At 44.6% G+C, this 11,165-nt stretch overlaps 1 protein-coding gene across 1 annotated transcript in view; it reads right to left on the bottom strand.

Annotated features, from left to right (window-relative positions):
* ttyh1 (tweety family member 1) overlaps positions 1-11,165 on the bottom strand; it is a 24,092-nt gene that overhangs the window by 6,754 nt on the left and 6,173 nt on the right. Inside the window, exon 2 of the mRNA XM_079503629.1 lies at positions 3,514-3,771. Coding sequence (XP_079359755.1) covers positions 3,514-3,746 — 233 coding nt within the window. The 5' untranslated portion in view covers positions 3,747-3,771. The remainder of the gene's footprint in view (positions 1-3,513; positions 3,772-11,165) is intronic.

The raw sequence follows: 11,165 nt of genomic DNA, 5'->3' as shown, positions 1-11,165 counted from the left end.
CAGTGTATATACGGTGCCAACTTATAGCTAATGAGTGCCTCAAACCTCTTAAGCCCTATAGCGGGCATTCGCTCTACACTTTCTACATATTTTTCAGAACTTCCAAACAATGAAAATTGTAGGAGCCAATATGTCTGTCTCCTCTCCGCATATATGAGCTGAATGGTATAAGTGGGTGGCCTTGCTGACTAAAGTCCTAACCACACCAAAAGGGTCAACTCCTTGGGTCCAAACGGTTGCAAGGAGTTAACGCTAAAACCGTCTCGACCCTTTGGTGTGGTTTGGGCCAATGAACTCCATGCGTTGAATCACTAGGAGGGACGACGCGCGTCAACGACGTGCAACAGGACATATCACACCGCAGGGACAACGCCTGACACCAGATTCTACTAAATGTCTTCTAAGATCTAACAGTTTTCTGAAAGACCAATGTTTCTATGTCAGTGGTTCTCAGGCTATTTCATGTCAAGAACCCCAGAATGGTAGCCTGTCTAATAAGCCAGACCGAATCAGCCGTTGGCAAAAAAAAAATTGCCTGCCGGCGGATTACGGTCTGGAGAGGCTCAATTGTACGCTCATTTGGGACACGGTATGCAATATGGGCGGGCCTTTGGTACATTGACGTTCAATGCTTGAGACCTTTGACTGACAATAGCTCTGACCAATTGCGTCAAAGAGAAAATGTTTGAACCCGCCCCCCGGGAAACAAGATCCATACACAGCATCTCAAATACCACACGACAGTGTGATTTGAGTCTGGCTTATTAGCCAGGCTACCAGAATGGGCCTGGGCCGTGGCTCAGCGGTCCAGGCACCTTGGCTGGTAATCCAGTCTGGCAGTGTGCCGCGGGTTCGACTCCCGACCACGACAGCCTTTACTGCATGTCATCCACCCATCTCTCTCCCCATTTCCGGTCAGCCTACTGTCTGTCCCTCCATATAAAATAAAGGCGAAAGCCACAAAAAAAAAAACATTAAAAAAAAAAAGAAAAGAACCCCCAGAATGTACGTATATGTATTTGGCCGCTGGACCCCCCAACTGAAAACACGTTGTTCCAGAGACCCCCCCAGAAGCAAAGATTTTAGTTAAAAACGTTCGCTCTGAAAGAATATATATTCAAAGATTTGCTCCACATTTTCACCATTTTTCAAAAAATAGCAGACCTACAAGCTCGTAGCGCGGCACTGCCGTGCCGCCCTATGAGCTTGTAGATCTGCTATTTTTCAATAGCTAAAGTGTAACATAATGCTTTTCCCATTCTGAACGGGTCAACCCTAAACCCCACACGCTGCTGCAACATTTGTCGGATTATTGGGACGTGTGAATAATGTGCCGTCAGACTAATGGGCAGCCGAACATAATTGGCCTACATTGGATTCCCTGACAGGTCCTATATACCATTACTCTGATGACCTGCTGAATTATCCTAACGATGCTGCTATAACAGAGCCCCCCCCCCGTTTGTATTGGCCTAATTATTTGCAGCTGAGCCCAGATAGCTCCAAGAAGAATGCCTCCTCTCCGACATGCTCCTGAGAACACACATCTGCAATAGATCCACCACCTGTTTTATGTCTATACACGCATCTGTTGTTGCCTAATTATCTTTTGAACATCGATCGTGGCTGTGGCTTATTAACCATTAGTGACATCAGGGCTGCCTCGTTTAGTCATGCAAACTTGACTGCATTGGGGATACCTTCTGCGTATTCTTAACCCATTCATGCCTGACGTCGAAATTAAAAAACTTCTTTTAAAATTCTGACAGTTTTCTGAAATACCTATGTTGCTATGTTGGACCCCAAAAAGTATATGTAGTTGGCCACCGACCCCCATGTGAAAATATGTTGTTCCAGGAACTCCTCAGAAGCAAATATTTGAGTTAAAAACGTTCGCTCTGAAAGAATATATATTCAAAGATTTGCTCCACATTTTCAAAATTTTTCAAAAATAGCAGACCTACAAGCTCGTAGCGCGCCACTCGGTGGCGCGCTATGAGCTTGTAGATCTGCTATTTTCCAATAGCTAAAGCATAACATAATGCTAACACCAAAAGAGGTTCCCGCCCAAAATGGGTTAATACACGAGGTAATATGCGAGCACTAGTACTCCAAAATAGTTTCAGAATTACTTGGGTCTCTCGCCATGCGGGTGCACTGTCTCTAGTAGAGTTACGGTACTTTACAATAACAGAATACCGGTGCTCACGGAACTGTCCTTAAAGGACCACTTCACCACTTTTCAACATCTCTTCATATAATTGGTCCTCACTAATGTTCATGATAAAACACCACCATTTTTTCCTACTCAGTCTGTGTGTCATAGGAGGGCTTTGGGCAGTTCGGAGTTCGGACACCCGTCCACCAGTGACATCATCATTAGGCAGATTTTTTTTAAACAAGATTTGTTTTAAAATATATTTAGATTTTTATTATCGTGAGAACGATGGCTTCAACTTTTGCATTGCAACTTTTCAGGAAAAGAAAGCCTGCCGTTTCTATTAGCTTGGATTCACCATCGATGATGTCACTGGAGGACGGTTTCTGAACTGCCCACAGCCTTCCTAGACTGAGTAGAAAAAAATGGTGTTATTTTATCATGAACATTAGTTAGGACCAATTATAGGAAGAGAAGTTGAAAAGTGGTGAAGTGGTCCTTTAAGCACTTTACAGTGTATAACTGTATATATAGTTATTACATGGCTTGGTTGAATGCTTGATTCTGATTGGTCAATCGCTTAATTCAGCGGTGAGTTATCTCATCATAATGACCGCTCCGCTGTATAACAGACCTCTGCCTATAATTCACCTTCAGGGAGTTTAACCTAAACTCCCTGTCGGTGAATTATCTCCCGACAATGACCACCTAGCCAGATATTATCCCTTACTTATATGGCTCACATTCACACACTGAAGGCGATTCAGGGCGTGTTCAGTGTCTCGCTCAAGGTCAACACTTCAATGCGATGGCAGGAGGGGGTCGGGATCGAACCGGGTACCTTCCCGAGCCAGCTGCTGCTGATGACATGGTGTAGAACAATGGTTCCCAAGGTGGGGTCCGGGGACCCCCAGGGGTCCTTGAGAGAGTTCCAGGGGGACCCCAGCTAAATGATAGTTTGGAACCAAATGGACCCTTAGGGGTCTGTAACTCTGAGTGTACAAATGGAACCAAATGGACCCGTTTGTACACTCTCAGAGTTCAATTAACATTGATTTTACAACATAAATTGGGGGTCCCAGAGATAGAAATGCCATTCAATGGGGGCCCGTAGACGCATGGGAGGTCCTTGAAAATAAACGGGTTGAGAATCACTGCTAGAGCCGTAAAAATCTTCTCTTATGGAGGTACCTGGCAAATCTTTTCAAACGGGGGTCCGCGGGGCTGATTAGTGTCAATTTGGGGGTCCTTGACCTGAAAAAGTTTAGGAACCACTGGTGTATAGAATTAGAATATGAACTGCTTCTAATGTTTGTTGCTGATCAACCGAGTTGAAGGTCGTTTTGCCAATTCACGTGTCAGCAGCGCGACACTCGGGGACTTGTGACGGGACAGGAGGTGACCTGCCCGCTGTGCGTGCAGGTGCGGTGATCGGCGGTCTCTTTTTTTTTACCTGCTGGTACTCCCAGCTGTCCGGGACGAAGAAGTTGTCCCTCATTTGCATGGTGAGGTCGAGCCGGGGCAGAGCGTGACACAACTTCACCCACAGCGAGGGGGCATAGCTGGGCACCGCTGCCATGGACGCCATGTTCTACCACCCCTCCTCGACCACCCTGCGTGGAAGGAAGGAAGGAAGGAAGGAAGGAAGGAGAGAGAGAGATTGATTGAAACATTTATTCATTCTCGAAAAGAGCATTGAGGTTCCCCCTCATTTGCAATGCTGACGAGATCACATAAGAATAATTTAAGACAGATATAATAAAACACCGAGTGCCGCGCTATGAACTTGTGGGTCTGCTATTTTTTTTTAATCGTGAAAATGTGGCACAAATCTCATAGCGCGCCACCGAGTGCCGCGCTACGAGCTTGTAGATCTGCTATTTTTGGGAAATCATGAGAATGTGTCGCAAATCTTTGAATATATATTCTTTCAGAGCGAACATTTTTAACTCAAATCTTTGCTTCTGGGAGGTCTCTGAAACAACATATTTTCAGATGGGGGTCAATTACATATAATATTTGGGGTCCTTGACATGAAATATTGAGCACCACTGAAACATGAGGTATTTCAGAAAACTGTCAGGATTTAGAAGACATTTTTTAAATTTCGACGTCAGGCCTAAATGGGTTAATCCATTGAGACCTGGAACGCATCCATGTCACGTTAGCGTTTAACCACATTAACCATTAACCCATTTTGGGCGGGAACCCCTTTTGGTGTTTTAAACATTGTTATAATTTAGCTATTGAAAAATAGCAGATCTACAAGCTCATAGCGCGCCACCGAGTGGCGCGCTATGAACTTGTAGGTCTGCTATTTTTGAAAAATCGTTAAAATGTGCCTCAAATCTTTCCGAAAATTGTCATGATTTAGAAAACTTTTTTTCAGGCCTGAATGGGTTAATGATCGCCGAGGGGGAAATTGAAAACCACAGGAACCAAAGCCGATATTTATGTCGACTCTGAATGCAAATAAAGGTGGACAGTCAGTCCTAAAGACCACTATGTCCCTGCAGTCTGAATAAAGATTATAGGAGAACACAAATGCGGTCGGGGAAACCGCGCCTCTGAACTTGTACTGCATACTAGAAGCTTAGAATAATATATTACAGTCAGTGGTGGGAAAGGTTCTCACATTTCTTAGGCCTGACGTCAAAATAAATAAAAAGTCTTCTGAAAGAATATATATTCAAAGATTTGTGCCACATTTTCACGATTTTTCAAAAATAGCAGACCTACAAGCTCGTAGCGCGCCACTCGGTGGCGCGCTATGAACTTGTAGATCTGCTATTTTTCAATAGCTAAATAATGCTTAGTTAAAACACCAAAATGGGTTCCCGTCCAGAATGGGTTAAGTAAAACTATCGATGCCAAACAACAATGTTGTACAAACACTCTGTTACAAGTAAATACTCTAGTATTCTAAATTGACCTGAGTAAAAGTACAAAAGTATTGGTATCAAAATGTACTTGAAGTACCATTTTGAAATGGCAGAAATGATATATATATACAGTGTATATATATATAAAATTGTAGAGTAAAAATACAACATTTGCCTCTGAGATGTAGTGGAGGAAAAGTAAAAAGTAATGGAAATTGTAAAATACTCAAGGAGGTTAAATACAAATACCTAACATGTGTACTTGAGTGTAAATGTACTTAGTTACTTTCCACCACTGGAAGCTCATAGTACAGTTACAGTACTTCTACTTGTAAGCAGCTCTGGATGAGTCTGTCAACCACCTGAGAATGTGAAGTCCAATTTACACTATACCAGTATTTTTAATCTTTTCCTTTTCTTCCCCAAGTAAACTATGTTCATGTTACAGTACATTACAAATATGCTTATTTATAGTGAGCGCTGCAGCAACAGTACAGCGATGTGTACATTTGCACGGCGGTAGAGAGGACGATGTACAATGTGTAAAATGTCTCCCTCGGCCCCATGGCGCTCTACACAGAGGTCAGAGGAGTCTCTGCTACAGTAACCTGCAGGGCTAAAGGCAACCCACCTCCACCCCCACCAGGCCTGCAGCCAACACCCACCCCCACCCCACCCCGCTACCACACACCCAGGGACGAAAATAGCAGATCTACAAGCTCGCAGCGCGACACGTTGAGAGCTTGTATATCTGCTATTTTCAGGGATGCAACCCAGCACTCTTTATCTACTGGAGATGCGACATTGGATTTCTAAACAAATTAGTTCAACGCAAAATGCTGTGTTCAAGTTCAGGAGACTTCGGGAAAAAAAGCAATTCTCCTGAATGCTGCCATCCGGCATGGCATGGAAATGAGCGGCATTTGCATTTATTTCACCATAGTAAATGCTGCATCCGTGGTCTGGAGAGGGCAGTTGTTTTACAGAAGGGTGAAAGGGCAGGGGCTGAAGCCCCCTTTGACGTAATTTGATGACATCCCTGTACACACCCCCACATGGGGGGGGGGGGGGGGGGGGTCTACAAGCTGTGAGATTGTGAGTGAGATTGTTGAATGTCGATCTGGCACTTTTCGGTGCATGACATCGGCCATTACTGGAGCTGGACTTCAAGGAGTGAGGTCATTGACTTGGGTTATATCATTATCAACGACATTCATTTTTCTCGCCTGAATGGATAGAGAGGCTGTCTTCTTGGAACAAGTGTCCCCTGTCCAGTGTCCACCCAGTCTACATGTGTCAAAGTGTCCCCTGTCCAGTGTCCAGTGTCCACCCAGTCTACATGTGTCAAAGTGTCCCCTGTCCAGTGTCCACTGTCCACCCAGTCTACATGTGTCAAAGTGTCCCCTGTCCACCCAGTCTACATGTGTCAAAGTGTCCCCTGTCCAGTGTCCACCCAGTCTACATGTGTCAAAGTGTCCTCTGTCCAGTGTCCACCCAGTCTACATGTGTCAAAGTGTCCTCTGTCCAGTGTCCACCCAGTCTACATGTGTCAAAGTGTCCTCTGTCCAGTGTCCACCCAGTCTACACGTGTCAAAGTGTCCCCTGTCCAGTGTCCACCCAGTCTACATGTGTCAAAGTGTCCCCTGTCCAGTGTCCACCCAGTCTACATGTGTCAAAGTGTCCCCTGTCCAGTGTCCACCCAGTCTACATGTGTCAAAGTGTCCCCTGTCCACCCAGTCTACATGTGTCAAAGTGTCCCCTGTCCACCCAGTCTACATGTGTCAAAGTGTCCTCTGTCCAGTGTCCACCCAGTCTACATGTGTCAAAGTGTCCCTGAGCAAAACCCATTCATCTAAAACCTGAGGCCCATTCTACAAATACCGTATTCTATAATATTCTACAAAAATACTACAAGCTTGCAGCGTGGCACGAAGAGACATGACATGAGCTTGTAGTAAGTCTGCTATTTTTGACTAGCCAACGTAAGAATCTAAAACGACAGTGACACAGATGCTTTCCTGGTTTTAATGCAACAACTTTTCCCTGGGCACTGTATAAATAGCACCTGCTGCTACTAATAGACAACACAAACAGTGAAGAAAAAACTAAAACTAAAAAAAAACTAGTGGGAACTAAATTAATTATTGAAGCACATTTGCACACCTGCTCTGTAGAGGTATATGATGATGATATTTGTATGTGTTCTGTATTTAACTGCTGCTGCTGCTCCAGTGAACCGCCTTCCCGTGGAGGTGGGTTAACTTATCTCTTGTTTTATAAAGTAAAAATGTAAAAATAATCAGTAGACAAACACACCTCAGGCACAGAAGGAGGGTTCAATTCAATTCAATGGGCTTTATTGGCATGAGAAAACATAGGTTTGCATTGCCAAATCAAAAAGGATTCACCGAGTTCTGGTGTTTGTTTTTTTGAGTGGTGCAACCACTCCAAGGAACAGCATGTCCGTGTTAACCCATTTTGGTGTTAGCATTATGTTATGCTTTAGCTATTGAAAAATAGCAGATCTACAAGCTCATAGCGCGCCACCGAGTGCCGTGCTACGAGCTTGTAGGTCTGCTATTTTTTTTAAATCGAAGAACGACTGACATAGAAACATAGCTTTTTCAGAAAACTGTCAGGATGTAGAAGACATTTTTTTAATCTGATCTCAGGTCAAAATGGGTTAACCTATGTACGTGACTATGTATGTGACTATGTTACTATGAGTACCAGTAGGGGCAAAAGTGGCGCTGTTGTGCCAGAAACAGAGAGAGATAGATAGTGCTGCACTGTTGCCTGCTAATGAGAGAGAGAGAGGGGGGGGGGGGGGGGGGGGGGGCAGGGGGAGAGGGGAGTTGCACCACTCAGTTCACACAGGTGTGATTTTTTACGCAGAATAGCTCAGAGATAAACGGGACTTTGCAGAATCTAGATCTGTGTTTATGTGGGCAACATCAACCCCAGAGAGTAAATGGAAATCCAAAAAATGGATATATTTTTTTAAAATAAATAAAACGTTTTCACATTTGCCTCGCATTTCAACATTTCGCATCGTTGTTACAAAGACGGTCACCTTTGGGTGCAGAGATACTTCGGTGTGCATCTCCATGGTGGGCTGGCCTACAATCAACTGTCCTCTCGTGTGTCTCACGTGTACACATCCTGAGAGTTTTGTTAGAAATTGACGCTTTACCACCTATACTTTTATCGTCTCCCAGGGCTCCAAACTTGGTCCGTTGCTATTTTACCTTCTATACCAGGGGTTTTCAACAGGTGCTCCACGGAAGTATTGCATGTGGTCCATTAATTTAGTAATGTAGGATTTGTTCATTTTATTTTTCTTTCCACTAGTTGAGAAACAGTGAACTGAATGACCTGGTGACCTGTGATGACCGTCCATGTAGTCATTTTACTGACAAGTTAATTGGAAGTCAGGGTGGTGGTCCCTGGCTCATATCCCCACCCAACACGACAGTGGTCCCCAGGTTGATTCTAAGTCAGGGTGGTGGTCCCTCGTTCACAGTCAAGTAAGTAAGTAATTAAGTAAGTAAGTAAGTACAATGTATTTATAAAGCACCTTTCAAAACAAAGTTACAAGATGCTCGGACAACAATATAAAACAATCCAGTTAAAAGTAAAACAAGGCACACAAGAGCAATAACACGACAAGCAGTAAAAAGCAACGCATTGACTTGCACAAATAGGTTCTTAAAACCGTCAACAGACTCAGCATTTTTCTAATCGCCATGGGCAGGGGGCGTTCCACAGTGTGGGAGCAACCCCTGCGAAGACCCGGTCCCCCTTATAGTTACGAGTTTGGCCGCAGGTATGACCGTATAAGGCCGTCGTTGTCAAGAGGACCTGAGAGATCTCACAGTTGCCTTTGCATGCAGTAGCAAAGGCAACGCGTTGAGAGCTTGTAGATCTGCTATTTTCGGGGCGCAACCCAGCACTCTAAGGGCAGTATTATGCGTGTCTTAAGTACCAGGTCTTATTACTTAACTTAAGACCTGGAGGCGTGATCAATGCCATTTGGCTATTCTGAGTGGCCAAACAGCATTGACCACGCCTCCAGGTCATAAGTTAAGTCATAAGACCTGGTACTTAAGACACGCATAATACTGCCCTTTATCTGGTGGAGATGCGGTGTGTACGACATGGATTTCTAAACACATTTGTTCAACGCAAAATACTGTGTTCACGTTGGCATGGAAAAGGATTTGCATTGCTTTCACCGTGTAGTAAATGCTGTATTCGTGGTCTGGAGAGGGCAGTTGTTTTACAGACGGGTAAAAGGGGCAGGGGCTGAAGCCCCCTTTGACGTCTATGTGTGCACGACGTCCCTGCAACTGAAGGATTTGCGGCGCTGTGGCAAGAGGCCATTGTGATTAGATCTTAGTCATGTCATGTTAACTCTACCCATGTGTCATTTATGTCTCTGTATTCCTGTTATTCTCGGAAGACTAATAATATGTTTATTTCTTTAGGGATTTAATTCTGTTCTCCGTGTATATCCAGTCGTGTAACAAACCCGCCAACGCATATCTCCATTTATTTTCTACTATTGAGGTCCTCTATTGTCACACAATATAATACAGAGGATAACTGAGGGATCTCCTCTCTCCACCTTCCCCCTCAAACGGAGCATCCATTTTTCTGTTCTAGCACACTTGCAGTCAGTGGCGTTCCTGTGTGCGCAGTAAGAACATGCAGCCACAAAAATCTGGGATGCAGGCGGGCGTCCCTGCGGACATGTGCTGGGGACAAAATGATGAGGGCCATGCACGCGGACGGCACAAGTATATACATTTATGCTGTTTCTCCTGCACTTTCAGCTCAGTCTCTGTCAGTAAAGGAAAGACAATAATTTCTAGAAGACAAATGAAGTCACCTTTACCTGTAGCCCCTCCTTCCGCAATGAATTATGAGAAACAAGACTCCCTCTTGACAACCCTTGTATACAGCCTGTATGGAATATCACCATACAGAGACAGAGAACACTGCTGCTGTACCAAAAAAAACAAAAAACATCATCAATCTCCTATTGAACCCAGGGAAGTGTATTCTATAGGAGGAAACTGGATTATATAATGGGACTTAGAAGGAAGCTTCACAGCGGGACGGACAGAGGGTAGATTGGGTATTCAAAGTCTCCAAAATGTGATAAAACAGGCGATCTACAAGCACTCAAGGTTTCATATCGTGACGCGTAGTGAGCTTGTAGATCTATATATAATTTATTTTTTTGCAAGCGACACCACCGATGGAACCTAAATTTGAACATTAGCAACTTGAGCTTTGCCAAAAGCTCCCATAGCCAAACAACGGAAAGGAGGGTGTGTATTTGTTTATTTAAAAAAAAATCACACCCGTGTGAAGTGAGTGGTGCAACTCCGTGTGGGGGTTCCCACGGCCTGGTTCCGCCGAGCCACCCCGTGTCCGAAACGGTTGAGAAATGACAGAGTTACCGTGTGGCGGTCCCTCTACTGTACCGCAGGGGTCAGCAACCTCTTTGACCTGAAGTGCCGTGTTTGTTTTTTTTATAGCTAGTGTGCCATGTCAATATTATGTTGAATTATGGCACCGCCATTCCAACAGATGTTGATTGTCCATAAATATAAAATATAACAACCCACCCACATAGCTCCGTAAGTGAGTGGTTGCACCACTCAAAAAGAAACAGGGGAGCAAATCCATTTAGGACACACACACACACACACACACACACACACACACACACACACACACACACACACACACACACACACACACACACACACACACACACACACACACACACACACACACACACACACACACACACACACACACACACACACACACACACACACACACACACACACACACACACACACACACACACACACACACCCTTATTACAAATGAATGACACAGTGTCCGGGGTGGGTGGGGGGTCGTCGTCGTGTAGATTAAGAGAATATCAGCGCTTTTCTGTGGAAGACAGAAGGGGTTTGAAGACGGCTTAAAAGAAAAGATGAACGGGACGGAGGCAGCGCACCATTGGCCGCAACGCCACTGGAGCTCAATGGTGCCGATGGCGAGCTGGGACACAATGCCACGTTTCACTCCGACGGGGGCGGGGT

The sequence above is a fragment of the Electrona antarctica genome (assembly GCF_951216825.1).
Source record: "Electrona antarctica genome assembly, chromosome: 6".
NCBI classification, from domain to species: Eukaryota; Metazoa; Chordata; class Actinopteri; order Myctophiformes; family Myctophidae; genus Electrona; species Electrona antarctica.
The sequence above is the reverse complement of the archived record's forward strand: the minus strand, read 5'-3'. Positions and strand labels throughout refer to the sequence as shown.